Source organism: Phacochoerus africanus, chromosome 16 (genome assembly GCF_016906955.1).
Source record: "Phacochoerus africanus isolate WHEZ1 chromosome 16, ROS_Pafr_v1, whole genome shotgun sequence".
Classification (NCBI taxonomy): domain Eukaryota; kingdom Metazoa; phylum Chordata; class Mammalia; order Artiodactyla; family Suidae; genus Phacochoerus; species Phacochoerus africanus.
This window is the reverse complement of record NC_062559.1, coordinates 25004592-25023958: the sequence shown is the minus strand read 5'-3', so window position 1 is coordinate 25023958 and position 19367 is coordinate 25004592. Positions and strand designations below refer to the sequence as shown.

General features: G+C 40.9%; 1 protein-coding gene across 2 annotated transcripts in view; it reads left to right on the top strand.

The window, feature by feature from the left end:
* The window catches only part of PTPRZ1 (protein tyrosine phosphatase receptor type Z1), a 181335-nt gene that overhangs the window by 150636 nt on the left and 11332 nt on the right, over positions 1 to 19367 (top strand). Inside the window, exons 16-27 of one of the 2 annotated variants that reach the window (XM_047763544.1) lie at positions 559 to 579; positions 750 to 846; positions 3140 to 3222; positions 4738 to 4872; positions 5434 to 5568; positions 6369 to 6532; positions 8604 to 8739; positions 11295 to 11441; positions 14068 to 14161; positions 14490 to 14563; positions 15362 to 15490; positions 16245 to 16391. In XM_047763544.1, coding sequence (XP_047619500.1) covers positions 559 to 579; positions 750 to 846; positions 3140 to 3222; positions 4738 to 4872; positions 5434 to 5568; positions 6369 to 6532; positions 8604 to 8739; positions 11295 to 11441; positions 14068 to 14161; positions 14490 to 14563; positions 15362 to 15490; positions 16245 to 16391 — 1362 coding nt within the window. The remainder of the gene's footprint in view (positions 1 to 558; positions 580 to 749; positions 847 to 3139; positions 3223 to 4737; positions 4873 to 5433; positions 5569 to 6368; positions 6533 to 8603; positions 8740 to 11294; positions 11442 to 14067; positions 14162 to 14489; positions 14564 to 15361; positions 15491 to 16244; positions 16392 to 19367) is intronic. The other variant, XM_047763545.1, reaches the window with a different exon arrangement.

The window sequence follows — 19367 nt, the reverse complement described above, 5'->3', positions numbered from 1 at the left end:
TAAAAAGAGGTCCACTAATTAAATATGTAGAAAATACTGCTACCTAAATTTTGTTTCAAAGGACATAGTATATATGATTTCAAACTTTTAGGAGATTTCTAATGTTTTGACACCATCTAATAGGAATCTGCACACTCTTTAAAATTACTCAAAGTAAACCAAAAAAAGATACCCCTAGTTCAGTTTCAAATAGCGCTATCATGATCAAATATAATTATATTTTGAATATTAGCAAATCTGACTCATATGTCAAAATGTGTCATCAATATGTGGTTTTTCTCATCGACATTTTAAAAATCCATCATATTAGTATACCCCTGTCCCCTTTTAAAGTGTTATTTTTTTTCCTTTTACATAATTTTAAGGTTCCAAACTGTTAGAAGTTTTGATTTGCATGCAAGTGTTTGAAACATTCTGTTTTGTTAGTATTAGACAAATGTATTTATTGCATGATCATGGTTTTCCATTGTAAACCTAATATGAACACTTTTTTTTCTCATTTGTCGTGTGCTGTGGAATTTGATTTCTTTACTTTTTTGGCATTCATTCCCTCATTAGACACTGAAAGAGTTTTACCAGGTAAGGCATTATTTCACTGCATTTTCTTTTAGCCAAGAAATAGTTGTTATATTAAAAAAAATTTTTTTTTGGATAGATTGTTTTGTTTGTTTCATCTTCCTTAGTATATTTTAAGGCACTTTGTTTGAAAGGATTTGTGTTAAAATGTTGTACATACAATTTCTTTACAGGAGGTACAGAGCTGTACTGTTGATTTAGGTATCACAGCAGACAGCTCCAATCACCCTGACAATAAGCACAAGAACCGATACATAAATATTGTTGCCTGTAAGTATATCTTTCACTCAGCACTGACTCATTATCACTGTTGTGGTGCTTTTAATTCAGTGTCCTCAAGTCCTCTGACAGTAGACCTGAGTTTCAGGACTTTTGTGTCAGGGAGTAAGACCTGGATTAGATAGGACATAGCTACCCACCCCAGTGTAAATGCACTTTGCATTTACTGATATCTGTTTCTTTCAAACAAATTGAACTCAGCATTTTAATTCAGGCCTTTCTTCAGACCCCAAGGGCTATAAATCTGTTCTTATGCTTTCTGTCAGTATTTATATTCCATAGTTCTTTTTTTTGTTTGTTTTTTGGGTTTTTTTTTTTGTCTTTTTGTGTTTTCTTGAACCGCTCCCGAGGCATATGGAGGTTCTCAGGCGAGGGGTCGAATCAGAGCTGTAGCCACCGGCCTACAGCAGAACCACAGCAACGCCAGATCCTTAGCCCACTGAGCAAGGCCAGGGATCGAACCCGCAATCTCGTGGTTCCTAATCGGATTTGTTAACCACTGAGCCACGACGGAAACTCCTTCCATAGTTCTACTTTCACTTAAATCCTCCTACTCTATGTTAATTTAGTAACCAAATGGGATTTTCTGTAGCCTTTTTTTTTCCTTCTACCCTTTTTCCTTCAGTCTTGCCATTCTCCCTCGGATCTTAATAAAGGTTAGTTGGAATCACTCTTTTTATTTCTTCTCCCCCCTTATCATCTTAGATGATCTCCCTCTTCTCCTTAACGAACAGCTCTCCAGCTTTTTTCTTTAGTACAAGTTTACCTATTTTTTTCCTATGAAATCATCATCTGTCTTCCAACTTCTGACAGCACTTCTTATTTATGTCTGTTCCCTTTTCTTTTCCTTCAGAGCCCCCTCCATCTCCTGAGGTCCATCTCATTCCTCCTCAAAACCTCAGCTGAGGTCCTTCCTTATGTATTCAGTGGGCCTTCCTAGATTCACATGAACACAATCTTACCGTCTTGGTTATTTAAATTCTGGTTCCATTCTAGATTCTGGAATGGGAACTTTTGTGATCACGGTTCCAAGTAGTTTGCATGGGTGCTATCTTTCTTTCCCAACAAGATTTCTCTGTGCATGTCCTGCACCTTTGTGGGCTGCTAATGTCACCAAAGTATTACTATCCCAGAATATCTCTTTAACTTGTGATGGTTTGGTCTATATTCATTTATTCATTCTAGAAAAAAAAAACAGAAACAAAAACAAAGACCAGTCTTCGCAGGCGTTCCTGTCGTGGCTCAGCAGTAACAAACCTGACTGGGATCCATGAGGACTTGGATTTGATCCCTGGCCTTTCTCAGTGGGTTAAGGATCCAGAGTTGCTGTGAGCTGTGGTGTGGGTTGCAGATGTGGCTTGGATCCCACGTTTTTGTGGCTGTGGTATAGGCCGGCAGCTACAGCTCCAATTCTTGCCTTAGCCTGGGAACTTCTGTATGCCGCAGGTGCAGCCCTTAAAAAAAAAGTCTGCCCCGTTAAACCAAGTGTCCTTCTCGTGACATTTTCCTTTTTTATTCTGCAGTTCCTCCAAACATAGTTTCTCTGTGGGACTGAAGTTAATCCCAAACTGCTCATTTCAGCATATGTAATTAGGACCGAGGACCATGAACCACGCATGCCTTACCGAGCTTTCCATCCCTTCTTCACTGCCGTGCAGGCTCCGTGTCCTCCATCCTTGGGTGCTCATTCTCCTGCCCTCCTCTCTGAGGTCTTCCCTTGAAAGAGCTGTTTGCTTGTAACCATTCACAGACACGTCCTCGATCCCTTCTGCTCCCTTCTCAACTTCCTTCTCCAGCCTCCTGTTTGGAGCATAGGTGCTGCCATCTTCCTTAACTTTCTGACGCCCACGTCACTGTTCTCTCCCCTTCACGGGCTCTGCTGTGTTCACAGCCCCAGTATCCACCTTTTGAAACCCATTTAAGATGCCAACTTGAGGATTCAACCTCTATGAACTGGGGTATTTTCATCTCAAACCAATCCAATTTCTGCCTTTATGCCCCTCTAGTAGTGTGCACCTCCCTGTTGACACCTGAACATTCTTCTCTGTAAATACGGCCATTCTCACTTTCCACATTGGAAAACTTCTTAAAAGAACAGGCTTTTGTTATATTTATCTTTATTTTTGTCAACTCTGTATCCTCCAAAAGCCTACTAGAGTAAATGATGTCTGCATTGATTTTAACTGTATTTGATAAATTGAATTTATATCTTATATAAGTATAAATGACATTTATGCCAAAAAGCAGTTCATGCTATAGTGAAATGTTTTCTTTTTTATTACAGATGATCATAGTAGGGTTAAGCTTGCACAACTTGCTGAAAAAGATGGCAAACTGACTGATTACATCAATGCCAATTATGTTGATGTAAGCATGTTTCAACTGAACTTTTATGAAAATTGTATTAGACTATGAATTTATTATACCATGGTATTGTACATGTAATAGTGGTTAGTACATATTATAGGAAAGATAACAAAAATACAAATCAGCAGTAAGAGATCCCATGGCAAAGCTTTTCAGATTGCGTGGCACTCAAGCTATTGTACTTGGTTTATGTCTTGGGCAAGAGTGGCACAGTGGAAACAAATCTGACTAGTAACCATGAGGTTGCAGGTTTGATCCCAGGCCTCGCTCAGTGGTTAAGGATCTGGGTTGCTGTGAGTGTAGGTCACAGACACAGCTTGGATCCTGCGTTACTGTGGTGTAGGTGCAGGCATTGCTATGGCTGTAGCTCCGTTTCAACCCCTAGCCCGAGAACCTCCATATGCTGTGGGTGCGGCCCTAAAAAGGAAAACAAAAACCAAAAAACTGGTTTTGAATCCCAGCTCTGCCACTGGTCAGGGAAGAAAGGCTAAAAAAGCCACTTAACTCCTCTGAGCTTCAGTTTCCTTATCTCCAAATCAGGAATGAGGCTTCCATTTTGTATATAGATGGAGGATTAGGGCTAATGTTTGTCAAGCTTCTTGGCCACCAATGGGTAATAAGTGAAGGGTAGCTGTAAATGATTAGCATTGCTCAGTGCCACTGGGGAGAGAGGGTGAGGAGTCAGCACCAAAGTTTTCATGACTGTTGCAGCTGACTGAGCCCTAATGCCTCACATTTCAAAGCAGCATGGTTAAGGACCACATATTATACATAATAAACAGACTAGAATTAAGTGCACTTGGGCTAGAGATGCAGAGAATAGTCACTGTGTCAATGCAAGAAGAACTCTTTTTATTTTTGTCTTTTTGCTATTTTTGGGGCCGCTCCTGTGGCATATGGAGGTTCCCAGGCTAGGGGTCGAATCGGAGCTGTAGCCGCCAGCCTACGCCAGAGCCACAGCAACTCGGGATCCGAGCCTCGTCTGCAACCTACACCACAGCTCACAGCAACGCCGGGTCGTTAACCCACTGAGCAAGGGCAGGGATCAAACCCGCAACCTCATGGTTCCTAGTCGGATTCGTTAACCACTGCGCCACGACGGGAACTCTAAGAAGAACTCTTTTTAATTGAAGTATAGTTGATTTACAGTTTTGTGTTAGTTTCAGGTATACAGCACAGTGATTCAGTTATACATATTCTTTTTTAGATTCTTTTCCTTTATAGGTTATTACAAAATATTGAGTGTAATTCCATGTGCCATACAGTAGGTCCCTTTTTATCTATTTTATATACAGTAGTGTGTATCCCAAACTCTTTTTTTTTTTTAACAAAAATTATAGTTAAAGAAGAGTTGCTGTCTTTGCCAGTACTAGTAAGTTCCTCCAGCTTTGCAAGTTTTTTAAATGGTTTTCTTTTATAGCCCCCCCCAAAAAAAAGTGCTGATCTTAAAAATGAAACGGTTAAAAATGGCATACCAGTTCATTAGTAAGAAGCATTCGTCATTTGTTTCTCCAGGGCTACAACAGACCAAAAGCTTACATTGCTGCCCAAGGCCCACTGAAATCCACAGCCGAAGATTTCTGGAGAATGATATGGGAGCATAATGTGGAAATTATTGTCATGATAACAAACCTTGTGGAGAAAGGAAGGGTATGTAGGCAGTCTATTATGCTGTCCTTGAGACGGTGATTGGAAGTGCTTTATGTTGCTTTTGAGAGAGTCAGCATTAGGAAGCAGCAAAAGTTAGGAAGGCTAAGCAAGATTCCTTTCTAGTAAGTAATGACAGCTAAAAGGAAACCGTTACCATTACAGGTCAAAAACTTTCACTATAAATCAAGCTACCTGCTATATAAATGCCTGCTTCATTTCATGAGAAAAAGCAAATGCGGGTCCTGGGAAAACATTGCAGAGTGAAGTAGATTTTAATTCACAGGAGCTGGATTCTAGTCCTGGCTTTATAGTGACTCAGTACATCCGGTCTCACTTTTCTCATCTGAAAGGGGAAAGTTTGGACCCGAGCATCTCCAGTTTCTTCCAGCTTTGTGGTTCTATCCCTGGTCTCCTCTGCAACTACTCTGCAATCACTTAGAAAGGAAAGAAAATGTTTAGAAGAATGAGGGAGTTGTGGTGTCAGATCCTAACTGATTTCAGGGATAAAGTATATCGAACACTTAAAGTATGGAAATAGCATCTTAGCTTTCTCTTTCACAGAGAAAATGTGACCAGTATTGGCCTGCTGATGGGAGTGAAGAGTATGGGAACTTTCTGGTCACTCAGAAGAGTGTTCAGATGCTTGCTTATTATACTGTGAGGAGTTTTACTCTAAGAAACACCAAGATCAAAAAGGTAAGTCCACAAATGATGGATAGTGTCAATTAGGTAATACATCTGGTTTTTCTTTAAGTGAATGGGTGGTGTCACCAGAACAGGGTAAAAAGTATATATGTGTGTAGATATGTGTGTGTGTATATATATTAAAGGCATTAAGTGTTCTTATCACAGCTACACCTCAATTCCCAAAGTTTCTTCCAAGTCTCTAAATACCAGGCATGGCTTCGGCACCATATTGGTCATGGCGCCAGTGGTTGCAGTGATACACAAACTAAAGTCCCTGCCCCATGTGAAACTGCACAGCCAACTGAAAACAGTGGTGATGGAAGAAGGGGAGGAAAAGAAAAAGAGCAAGTTGTAAGCCAGAGTTCCTTAGAAAAACATACATGTATATGAAGATAGAGTTTTTTAGAGAGTGGACTCCAGGATGGAAAGTCAGGCAGGATTTCTCTGTTGCAGTCTTGAGGAGAATACCTCTTCTTCAGGGAACTTCCGTCTTTGCTTTTAAGGCCTTCGACTCTTTGGATGAGACCTACTCACATTTTGGAGCATAATCCACTTTACTTGAAGTCTTACTGATTAAAATGTCCATCACATCTTTAAAAATGCCTTGACAGTAACATCCCGTGTGACTGGTGTTTGATCAAGCTACTGGCCCTCATAGCCTGGCCAAGTTGACACACAAGATTAACTATCGCAAATGACTTTTTTTGCTTCATCATGGACCACCAAGATCCAGCTCTGAATCCTGAGTTGATGTTAAGGACCCCGTGTCTGCAGGTCAGTTAGCTGATTTGCTGTCTGGTCTCTTCCAGGGTTCCCAGAAAGGAAGACCCAGTGGGCGCGTGGTTACGCAGTACCACTACACTCAGTGGCCTGACATGGGAGTGCCCGAGTACTCGCTGCCTGTGCTGACCTTTGTGAGAAAGGCATCGCATGCCAAGCGCCATGCCGTAGGGCCTGTTGTTGTTCATTGCAGGTGAGTCTCAGAGCCAGGCTCTTATCCCCCAGAACTGCTTATGCTAACAAAAAAGAAATCAGAGGAACAAAGGTTTTGCCAAAATGGGAATGATTTCATGACATCAGGGCTCATGAAATCAAGCCTCCTTTCATAAGTAGGCCACTAGGAAGTGAGTACGCCAGACTCAGAATGTGATTGCTGAATATATCAAAGCTCCAGGTGTTTTTTTTTCTTTCTGATGTATATTATCCTAATAGGAATAAATTAATAAAATTAATAATTAGATGAGGCAGGCAGAACAATGTTTTGTCATTAAACGAACATTTACTACAACGTAATGTCTTGAGATAAAAATGCCTGAGACCCAACCCCTGTTCCTCGGAGTTAACAGTCTTTGTAGACTTATTATGCCAGGTCATCATTAGAGAAAACAAAGCACACAAACTGTTAGGATTTAGCAAAATACTTTTACGTTGTTTTCAAACAGTTTGGGATCAAAACCCCTTTCTCATTTTCCTGAATTTTTTCTAGTATATCCTATTGAACGTGTTATCAATTCATAGTTGCGCAGGTACTTTAATTTCCAAAATCAGGTTGATGAATAGAAATAATGATATTTCAAAGAAAGAAGAAAATGCAGAAAAGGTTTGACTCGAATATGTTTTTAGTTAAAATGAAAATAGCAGGAGTTCTCTAGCAGGTTAAGGATCCAGTGTTGTCACTGCAGCATCTTGGGTCACTACTGTGGCACTGGTTCAATCCCTGGCTTGGGAACTTCCGCATGCCTCAGGCATGGCCAAAAAAATTTTTTTTAATTTAAAAAAATTTTAAATATCAGGGAGTTCCCATTGTGGTTCAGCGGGTTAAGAATCTGACTAGTATCCATAAGTATGCAGGTTCCATCCCTGGCCTTGCTCAGTGGGTTAAAGGATCCATTATTGCCTCAAGCTGAAGTGTAGGTTGCAGATGTGGCTCAGATCTGACATTACTGTGGCTGTGGTGTAGGCCAGCAGCTGCAGCTCCGATTCAACCAATAGCTTGTAAACTTCCATACATCGTGGTGCAGCCCTAAAAAGACCAAAATAAATAAATAAATAAATAAAAATAAAAATAAAAAAATTAAGATAAATAAAAATAGCAGTTAATGTTTACTGAGTGCTGACTCTGTGCCAAACTTTATGACCACAAAAATCAAATTCATTTCTATGTGCAGTATTTTTGTCCAAGCAGTGTCTGTGTTCTTACAGAAACAAGTGTTTTCCTTTGATAAGCAGCATAGCTCCCACATTCTAATTACCCATCTCAGGAGTTATCATCAGACAAAATTTGAGAGACCTAGCTTGAGTTTTTTTATCTCTTAACCTGATGATAAGCTCCGGGGAACAGGAAGATGCAAGGAAAATAGCTCTGAAGGTCAGAGATTGTTTCTGACCGAATGGAGAAGGACCAGAGCATTGTGCGGAGCAGGTGCTAATTTTCCTCTCTAGGACTTCCTACTCATCGGCGCATTTGAAAAGAATCCCTGTTTCTGAATTCCGTCCCTCCAGTAGAGGCTTTGAAGAAGTCCATAGATAATAGCCCTTTAGAAATGACTGAAGTTATGCTTTATTCCTCACCATCTCACCAAAATGATATTTTCAGCTGAAAGCTTTTGCAAACTCCTTTTTTCCATTAACACGGAAGCCTTTACAAACATGTTTACCTGGCAATACAGACCCAGAGACCTTTTCTTTTCAGAGTTTGGGGAAGCTGATGCTTTCATTTTTCTCAAATTAAATGTCTATTTGCTGTGCTCCGCTACACAAGATTTTTTATTGCATAAGATGAATAATAACTATAATTATTGAAAATCTCCAACAGAAATAGTCTGATTGTTTTGTAGTTTGACCTGAAAGCAAAAAAGAAAACTTTCTGTTATTTGAAGTGTTGTACTTAACTAGTGAGCTGCTTACTGTTTGGGACTGCTAGATTACTTATTAAGCGGCTCATTTTCTTGGAGAAGGAAATTGTTTTAATTTATAAGGCAACCATGGTCAAATGTATTTTATGCTTAACATTGAAATAGCTCTTTTCTTTGTGTGCTCTTCAGTGCTGGGGTTGGAAGAACAGGCACATATATTGTGCTGGACAGTATGTTGCAGCAAATTCAACACGAAGGAACTGTCAACATATTTGGCTTTTTAAAACACATTCGGTCACAAAGAAATTACTTGGTGCAAACTGAGGTATGATCAAAAGGAAATTTCATTTATCAAAGGGTTGGAATTGTCCCTAAAAGGCTGGATAGACCAGAGTTTGTATTGCTGGGTCCCTGTAATAAAGTGCTACAAACTGGGCAGCTTCAAACACAAGAAATGTATTGTCTTATAGTTGTGGAGGACAGAAGTCCAAAATCAAGGTGTTGGCAGGGCCAGGCTCCCTCCAGCTCTTCTAGGGAAGGATCCTTCTGTGTCTCCTCAAGTTTCTGAGAGCCCCCTATTTCCATGGATGGAGCAACCCAACTCCAGTCCCTGCCTCCATCTTCACCGCGCTGTCTTCCCTCGGTGTCCATGCCTGTGTCCACATTTCCCACTTCTCGTAAAGATGCTGGTCACCTCATCTTAACTAGTCACATCTAGGACTTCCTGTGTGGCTCACAACTAGTCCTGTCTACAATGACTCTGTTTACAAATAAGGTCACATTCTGAGGGATGCTGGGGAGAGGGGGAGGTAGGCTCTCAGCATATCTGTTGAGAGGACACAGTTCAGCCTGTAACACGAGGTGATTGCCTGTAAGTCATGGACTGCCAACTAAATTTTGCCCATTTTGTGATCCCATGGGAAATAGCTTTAAAATGGCATGAATCACAGAGAAGATTTAGAAAAAGAGTAAGTGAATCAGTCAACACTCTTCCCCTCAAGAAAAATCCTCAAGCTTTTCCTACATATTGTGAATGAATGGATTCATATTTAAGAAGTATGAATTATCCCCAAATTATGTCCCTCTTTAGGCCTATATCATTTACCCATATGTGACACAAGATAAAATCGGCATATCTGTATTTTATTTTCACTGTCTTAAAAAATGGATTTAAATTGAAAACTGTGGATGACAGCTTGAAAGCAATAAGAAACATGGGACTGGAGTTCCCGTCATGGCTCAGTGGTTAATGAATCCAACTAGGAACCATGAGGTTGCGGGTTCAATCCCTTGCCTCGCTCAGTGTGTTAAAGGATCCAGCATTGCTGTGAACCATGGTGTAGGTCGCAGACGCAGCTCAGACCCAGAGTTGCTGTGGCGCTGGCATAGGCCGGCAGCTATAGCTCCAATTCGACCCCTAGCCTGGGAACCTCCATGTGCCGCGGTGCAGCCCTAAAAAGACAAAAAAAAAAAAAAAAAAAAAAGAAGAAGAAAGAAATGTATGACTGAGGGGGCTTCTAAACCAAACCACCCAAACTTCATTCCATCAAGGGAATGACATTGTAGTCAGATAAGACCAGGGAAGAGGCCCATCCATGAAGTAGAAGATAACTCTTAAAAACTGTATAGATAATTGTGCTAAATTAAATAATGACCAGCTCAAAGGAGGACTGGAATGGGCAGAAGGGGAAGACCCATCAGAAGTAGAGAAGTCATCACTTCACATGTGGAATCTGAAAAAAGGACACAATGAACTTCTTTGCAGAACAGATACTGATTCACAGACTTTGAAAAACTTACGGTTTCCAAAGGAGACAGGTTGAGGGGTAGGGTGATGCCCTGAGGGTTTAGGATGGAAATGCTATAAAATTGGGTTGTGATGATCATTGTACAACTATAAATGTAATAAATTCATTGAGTAATAAAAAAATTAATAAAGAAGAAAAAAAAAAGGAGTAGAGAAGTCAGTGCAAAATGTGGAAGAGGGTCTAGGTTTGAAGGATGGGCAGAGAAGGCGTTGCTTTGCCTCCAAAAATCTTCAGAAGGCCTCTTTTCCTAAACATCAGTGCATGAGAACTGAAGAGGCGAGAGACGGAAACTTTCGTGTTCTTGCTTTTGTTTTAATGTTTTATTATAGTTGATTTACAATGTTCCTTCAATTTCTGTTGTACAGCAAAGTGACCCAGTCATACATATACATATATGTATGTTTTTTTTGTTTCATACTGTCTTCCATCATGTCCTAACCTGAGAGATCGGACACAGTTCCCTGTGCTGTACAGCAGGACCCCATTGCTTATCCTTTCCAAATGTAACAGTTTGCATCATCTACTAACCCTAAACTCCCCGTCCATCCCACTCCCTCCCCTTTCCCCCCTCTCCCTTGGCAACCACAAGTCTATTCTCCGTGGCCGTGATCTGTTTTGCAGATAGGATCATTTGTGCCATATTTTTAATCCCACAAATAAGTGATACCATACAGTATTTGTCATCCTCTTTCTGACTTACTTCCCTTAGTATGAGAATCTTTATTTGCATTCATGTTGCTACAAATGGCATTGTTTTGTCCTTTTTATGCCTGCATAATATTTGTTTGTATATATGTACCACATCTTCTTAATCTATTCACCTGCCGATGGACATTTGGGTTGTTTCCATGTCTTGGCTATTATGAACAGTGCTGATATTTTGTATTCTTTCTTGATGGCCTCTTTTTCCTCCATCTGACTCCCAGCCAGATCTGAAAGGCGATCTTTGCGAGTCCCCCACCCTCCACGTTGTAAGACTCTTTTTGTCCATCAGTGAAAGGTACTACTCTTATACCCAGGTACATATAAGGAAAACCCGAAATAATATTCTTGTTTGCCACTCTTTTCCCAGGAACAGTATGTTTTCATTCACGATGCACTGGTCGAGGCCATCCTTAGCAAAGAAACCGAGGTCCCGGAGAGCCACATCCACGCCTATGTTAATGGGCTCCTCATTCCTGGACCAGCAGGCAAAACCAAGCTAGAGAAACAGTTCAAGGTGAGTTCTCTCATAAGCCCCTTTCCTGGGGGGTCACCACAAGTTGGGACGTTCCTGCATCTCCTCACGTGAGTGGACAAGGCCAGGTGGACGGGCTGAGGGCTCTGTTGGCCCAGTGGCTTCGTTGGATTCGTTACAATGGACAGCAGAGTCACTGGGTAAATTTTAAGGAGAACTTTGATTTTGACCAGCAAGAGGAAAAGTTCTCAGACAAACTACGCTACCTTTCAGAAATGTGGACGTGGTCCAGGAAAGGAGGGCACAGAGCAGAACAGGATGAACGGGAAGAACTTCTAACACAGACGGTTTAAGTGCTCTTTTTGCTTTGAGAAAACCAGACCACTTAACCATGAGTGCTGTGGCTCTGGCTGTTCGTGCAGCTCTGCGGAAGAGTCTGTCTCACTTGAAGCCCCAGGACTAGAATAGGGCATCTCACAAGAAAAGCGTCTTAAGCTCCGTTTCTCCCACGCACCATGACACGAGGCGGTCGGCTCGAGAGGGAAGACTGCTTTGTTCAACATTCTGCCTCCCACCCTGTAGCCTCTGACGTCCTGACGCCAGTCAGCAAGGGATTCAGAAAGCAGCTGTTGCCAGCTGGGAGAGGGGACTTGACAGACTGTGACCTTGCAGGTGAATGGAGGGCACGTTGTTTTGTGCCCCACTCTTCCTATGCTAACTTCTGACGTCTCAGCATTGCTGGAGAAACCGGGCCCATTTCGGGAGAAGGAGGGTCTGGGACGAATTCAGAAGGCCCTGGAAGAACCCAGGAGAGTTAACAAACCTTGGGGTGGCAGCGTTTTCCTCTCTCTTTTCCGCAGCTTACCACACAGGAGATTTAATCATGATGAATTCCCTCCGCCTTTTTGCCTCCTCGGTCAGCACCTTTTGTGCTTTGGGAGGAATAAGCAACAGAGGAGGGGTGGAGGCTGAACTTAGACAGGCAGACATGTATGTTTTATTCAGCCAAGCATATCTGAGTCATCAAAGGATGCTTTAAGGAAAGAGAAAGTCCATGGTACAGCTGCCAGAAACAGATAATAAAGAAATGTGAAGCATTAACATTAGGTTGCTAAGACAACTTTTCGATAAGGTAACTAATATATATGTGTTACCTACGTTCAGCAGAATTCTCATTTAAATATGATTTACCCCCTACACAAATGTGTAAAAGAATTGCTATTACTTATACTGGCTGATTCAGGATCAAATCAGAAATATCAATTATGAAATCAGAATCCAGTTAAAAAGAGAAACATTTGACTGTTTGCTGTTATCATTACAACTAGGGAAATTTAGGGGTTTATTGGGTGTGTGTGATTCTGATTTTGAAATTAATATTGAAAAGTAAAGAACCAGGAGTTCCTGTTGTGGTGCAGCAGAAACGAATCTGACTAGGAACCATGAGGTGGTGGGTTCGATCCCTGGCCGTGATTAGTCGGATTCATTAACCACTGAGCCACAAGAGGAACTCCTAAAGAAGGACTTTTTAAATAAAAATGCAGTTTACAGAAATCTTAAGGAAAAAGTGAATTTTGGCTGTAAATGTGTTTATGATTGAAAAGAACAGAGACATTTGCAACTTTCTTAGCAGGCTGTAGATTTACATTTAAGACTTCAGAAAACCCCTATAAATTAGTAAGTCACAATGAAGTAGAAATATGAAAAGGCAACATAAAGAAAATAACTAAGGAGTTCCCGTGGTGGCGCAGTGGTTAACGAATCCGACCAGGAACCATGAGGTTGCGGGTTGGGTCCCTGGCCTTGCTCAGTGGGTTAAGGATCCGGCGTTGCGGTGAGCTGTGGTGTAGGTTGCAGACGCGGCTTGGATCCCGCGTTGCTGTGGCTCTGGCGTAGGCCGGTGGCTACAGCTCCGATTCGACCCCTAGCCTGGGAACCTCCATATGCCTCGGGAGCAGCCCAAGAAATAGCAACAACAACAACAACAACAACAACAACAAAAAAAATAACTAAAATTCACAATCTCAAAATGATTAGGGAAATGCCAATCAAAACCACGATATACTGTTTTTCTTCTGTTAGCCTATCAAAAATTAAACAGCGGTGACTCCTAATTCTTTATAGAAACCCTCACAGGTGAACACATTAAGACGTATACAAGGGGTATTCGTTACTACAAAGTTCGAAATGGCAAAACATTGGAAATAACCTGAACATTCACTAATTGGGAAATAATATAAATAGCCAGTAGATTATTCGTGTAAAGAAGGACTAAATTAATGTAGAAAATCAAACTATATGCATAGATATATATATTATATATACACAGACACACACATCATGCAGTTTATCTTCCAGCTGCGGTGTGAGATTTAAGTGGAGAATGTGGAGGATGCACACCTGTAGAGGAAGTCGTGAGGAAGAGCCTTCCGAAGCGAAAGTCAGACTAGACATCAAATGTTCTCTGCTGCTTCCAGCCCCCCGTTGTAGCATAGAGAACCTCGATGTCTACGGTTTAATTCAAGGAATTTTAGAAAGCAGATCAGATATATTTGTATTCAGTAACTTATTCATGTTGGGCACATGTGTATATAATTGTGTGTGTGTGTTGCATATTCGAGTGGCATAAATAAAATAATCTGTGTTTCTCCTTGACACCCTTTCTCAGCTCCTGAGTCAATCAAATATACAGCAGAGTGACTATTCAACAGCCCTAAAGCAGTGCAACAGGGAGAAGAACAGAACATCTTCCATCATCCCTGGTAAGCTATGTTAAATCGAGGCGGGGGAAAAAACTACGTAATAGAAGTCTTGTAGGTTACTTTGACCATATTTATACATTGTGGAACAAAAATGATGACACGCATATTTTTCTAGTCATGGCAGATCAATAACATACCTGAAGTTAACCAGGACCCTTAAACCCTGAGGTCTTATTTGAAAATGCAAAATACATAGCAAACTAGCTGAAAAAGTCAGAGACACTCAGCTTGCAAAATGCAGCTCTGTTTTGCCATTTGAAGGGAGTGGGAAGGGAGGCGATACAGCGCTAAGAGCTTGGTTGTTTATGATGCATGTTCTGTGTTCCAGTTGAAAGATCCAGGGTGGGCCTTTCATCCCTGAGTGGGGAAAGCACAGACTACATCAATGCCTCCTACATCATGGTGAGTCAGGGAGGCGGCACGACCTCTTCATTCCCATCTGAGTATCCAAACGAAGTTTTCTGCTTATCCCATAAGGTTGTAACCAAAATAAACGAAGTAGAATTCTACAAGATGAATCTGTGAAGATACAGCTGAAAAAACTAAAGAATAAAAGCATGCCACACTTCAAATAAGCTGACAGGGAATAGGAATGGGGCCTGAGAGATACCGTTGCAGAAGAGGCTAAGCAGCAACACAGAAATCATGACTAATTCAATGGCAGCAGCTTCCAGGTTTCTGCAACAGTATCTGCAAGGTGCCCCCCTGGTTCCTCTCCCGTAGGGGGCAGCAGGGGGTCAGGGTATCCTGTTTGCCGGTAGGTGTGAAATTTGGCACTCTATCATTGGGTCTCATAAAAAGTAAGAAAAATAAAGTCTCCAGATTTCCATTCTGTCCAGCATAGGAGATATAGTTCACTAGCCATTTTGGTAAGTCTCTCCTAGAGGTAATGGCTGTATAAGCTTAGGCACAACACTTAACTTCTTAAGTCTCAGGTTAATCATCTATAGCACCTATGGGAATTGCGTTCCTTTCTCATAGTACTGCTGTGAGGAGTACACGACTTCAGGGGAAGAAAATGCTTAGTGCTACACCTAGCATAGGAGCTGCCCCTAACATTGGCTGTGATAATCATTATGGTTTGTAGATACAATCTAAAAATAAGGCTAACTTGACCTAAGGTCCATTAACTTACGAATGTTTTTTGAATGTTTAATGTCATATGCCAGGGCTCTTGCTATCTTCTCTTTGGTTTTATAGGGTTATTATCAGAGCAATGAATTCATCATCACCCAGCATCCTCTTCTCCATACCATCAAGGATTTCTGGAGGATGATATGGGACCATAATGCCCAGCTGGTTGTTATGCTTCCAGATGGTCAAAACATGGTAAGTCACTTTTGGCACTTTCCGTACAGGGAAATTATCAAGACACAAGAGCCAGAAGTCCTGCATACAAAGTCCTATTTTTCAACTAATAAGCTAAAGTTTGTTAAAGTCATTAAACAAAATAAAGTCATTAAAGCTGCACCTTGTCTACTCTTGGACCTGGTTTGGATGCAATCTCCCGCCTCTGAAATTGCTGAACAACAGTTTTCAATGAAAGTAGGTTAAAATTAACTTAAGTATTTTATGATGCTGCTTAAGGAAATCAGAATTGCAACCACAAAGGAAGTCATTTCATTTATATTTTTAATAAAACTTGTTAGTATAATTTGGAAAGTCCCTAAGTTTAAGGAGATCTATAGAAATACCAAAAAAAAAAAAAAAAGACCTATTTCATTTAGGGTTTACTATAGACTTAACTTTAAGACTCGTTTCTTGTCTATAACGTTATACTGATGATTCCAAATGACACTGCAAATTGCTGAGCTCTTAAAATTTTTTGAATCACAGAAGCAACAACGAACTGTTGTTAATGATGAGCTAAGAAAGCAAAATAAAGCAATTGTTTGGTTTCTTAAGCAGTAGTATTTTATTCTACACATCAATCCAGTTTATGACTCAAGATTTTAAGAGTAAACTTTGAGATTCAAAGAAAATTTTGAGTTGAATTTTCTGTGGCAGTCAGTTGACTTCCATTTCATAGTCTGACTTAGACATGTATTGCTATCCACAATCTTCTTTGTTTTTAATCCTCCAGGCAGAAGATGAATTTGTTTACTGGCCAAATAAAGATGAGCCTATAAATTGTGAGAGTTTTAAGGTCACTCTTATGTCTGAAGAACACAAATGTCTGTCTAATGAAGAAAAACTTATAGTGCAAGATTTTATCTTAGAAGCTACACAGGTATGGTCATACTTTATTTTTATTTTTATTTTTTTATTTTTGTCTTTTTAGGGCCTCACCCACTGCATATGTAGCTTCCTGGGCTGGGGGTTGAATCGGAGCAATAGCCTCCAGCCTACACCACAGCCATAGCCACACCAAATCTGAGCCACATCTGCGACCTACACCACAGCTCCTGGCAACGCCAGATCTTTAACCCACTGAGCAAGGCCAGGGATCGAACTTGCAACCTCATGGATGCTAGTCGGGTTTGTTAACGGCTGAGACACAACAGGAACTCCAGGATGGCCATAGTTTAAACGACAAACTTTTCATTGTAAGCCCATGTTAAAAATATGCTAATTTAAGGATTTTTCCTGGAAACAGAAGGAATCTGATTTCTTACAAATTGAAACAGATTACCTAAATAATACATCTTTACTTTACATGTCATTTTTATTTTCTGAATCTTATAGAATCATTAAACAATTAGTCTCACTAAACTCCACCATTCCTGACTTCTTCACACACAGGAAATCGATTGCTGATAGAACTTAAGTTGAAAATAAACAGAGTAGGAGTTCCCATCATGGCTCAGTGGTTAACGAATCCGACTAAGAACCATGAGGTTGCAGGTTCGATCCCTGGCCTTGCTCAGTGGGTTAAGGATCTGGCATTGCCGTGAGCTGTGGTGTGGGTCGTAGACTTGGTTCGGATCCCACGTTGCTGTGGCTGTGACGAAGGCCGGCAGCTACAGTTCCGTTTAGACCCCTAGCCTGGGAACCTCCATATGCCGAGGGAGCAGCCCTAGAAAAGGCAAAAAGACAATAAATAAGTAAGAAAGAAAGTAAAAAAGTAAACAATTTCTTTATTCCTAAATGTCATGTTTTAAGGCAAGTCCTTTCCTTGTGTTCTTTCCTTGTGTTCTCCTAAGTAAAAATGGGAAAAATACTACCTATCAAAACAAGTGTATTGCGCTCTGTCTACAGTAAGATGTCAAGGACAGAAGGGCTTTGAAAACGTGCAGTGAAATGAACTCGGGTTGTTTTGCTAAACTCGTGGTATCTACAAGGCATTAATCTGAATTCTTTGGCAATAATTATTCCTATCATGACAGCACAGTTCATAAATTATTGGACAGCTCTGAAAATACTAAAAGAGGCATGTGAGAGTCAGAGGATCTTTTCAATCAGGGAAAATAATTACATCATGTTTTAGATGGTTTAAATGTCTCACTCTACCCTAGTTCTGAAACTAATAAGTAAGATTCACTATTCTCTAGAATATTTGATTGACCAAAACTTATAAAATAGATAGTGCATATAAAATAATGTAAACATTGTAACAGTGGAATAGTACTCTGCTTGATTCAAACAAAAAAGGAACACATTGATTCCAGCCCCACTGGTGAGCAGTGTGGCCTTGGGAGAGTGCGTTACATTCCCTATTTGTAAAATGAAGTGCAAAAATTAGAACACCATGGTCCCTGAGAGCACATGATGACCCATGCTAGTTTCTACCTGTGGTCCTAAACACGCATTCAGAACTGTATTTTTCATGCCCTCCTCTCATCACTCTTCCCAGTTGGCCAAACACTTACTGTAAGAGTAACAATCCGTAAGTACCATTCTCTTGCTATGCCTATTATTACTGATGATGTCTAATATCTAGGTTGGCCTTGTATAATCAGCACAGTTTTTTTCCCTAGTATTATGCAGAAAAAAAAAACAGAGAATAAGCATTCATGAATGCTTGAATTCATGACTGAGCCCAATTCCATAAGTCTCCTCCGTGTAAATCACCTTGATCACCTGGGTGTCTAACACAGGGATGGGCAGCAAGAAGAAAAGACTGATGTGGGCAGAGCCATAATTTCAGACATTTATAGGTGCTCCCTCCCCCCCAAAAAAAAATTCATACCATTTGAGGTTGGTGGGGGAAGCGATGGCCTTTACTTTATAGATCTGGATTCATTAGTGTCTAGGAGGTTTAGAGTAAACTACTGAAGTCAAAAGCTGGGGCCTTTGATTTATTTATCTGTTATGAGTTATTTTTTATTTTATTTTTGTCTTTTTGCCTTTTTTAGGACCGCACCTGCGGCATATGGAGGTTCCCAGGCTAGGGGTCTAATTGGAGCCATAGCCGCCAGCCTACACCAGAACCACAGCAACACAGGATCCGAGCCACGTCTGCAACCTACACCACAGCTCACGGCAATGCCAGATCCTTAACCCACTGAGCAAGGCCAGGGATCAAACCCACAACCTCATGGTTCCTAGTTGGATTCGTTTAACCACTGCGCCGCGACAGGAACTCCTGTTATGAGTTATTTTAAAAGTGTAGGAGTTCCTGTCGTGGCTCAGCAGTTAACAAACCCAACTAGTATCCATGAGGACATAGATTCAATCCCTGGCCTCACTCAGTGGGTTAAGAATCAGGTACTGCCGCGAGCTGTGATATAGGTTGCAGACATGGCTTGGATCCCACATTGCTGTGGCTGTGGTGTAGGCCAGCAGCTGCAGCTCTGATTGGACCCCTAGCCTAGGAACCTCTATATGCCACGGGTACGGCCCTAAAAATACAAAAAAAATGTAATAAATATTAAATAGATTAAATAGAATGTTCATAAAACATGTACAAGATTATAAAACTGATACAATAAATGAATTCAAGAAAAAGAACACAGCTTTTATGTGGCTGTGGCTGGCAGCTGTAGCTCTGATTCGACCCCTAGCCTGGGAACCTCCATATGCTGCCAGTGAGGCCCTAAAGATTGAAAAGAAAAAAAAAGAACACAGCTTTTATCTTAGAAGTCCCCCACGTGCCCTCCTTCTGTGTCATCCCTTTCTCCCTTCAGAAATAGCTGCTTCCTGAATCAGTGTTTATTACTTTCTTTACCTTATAATTTTCCCTTTTCTCTGTATTCCTTAACATCGTGCCGTTTAGGAGTTCCCAATGTGGCTCAGTGGTAACGAACCCAACTAGTATCCATGAGGA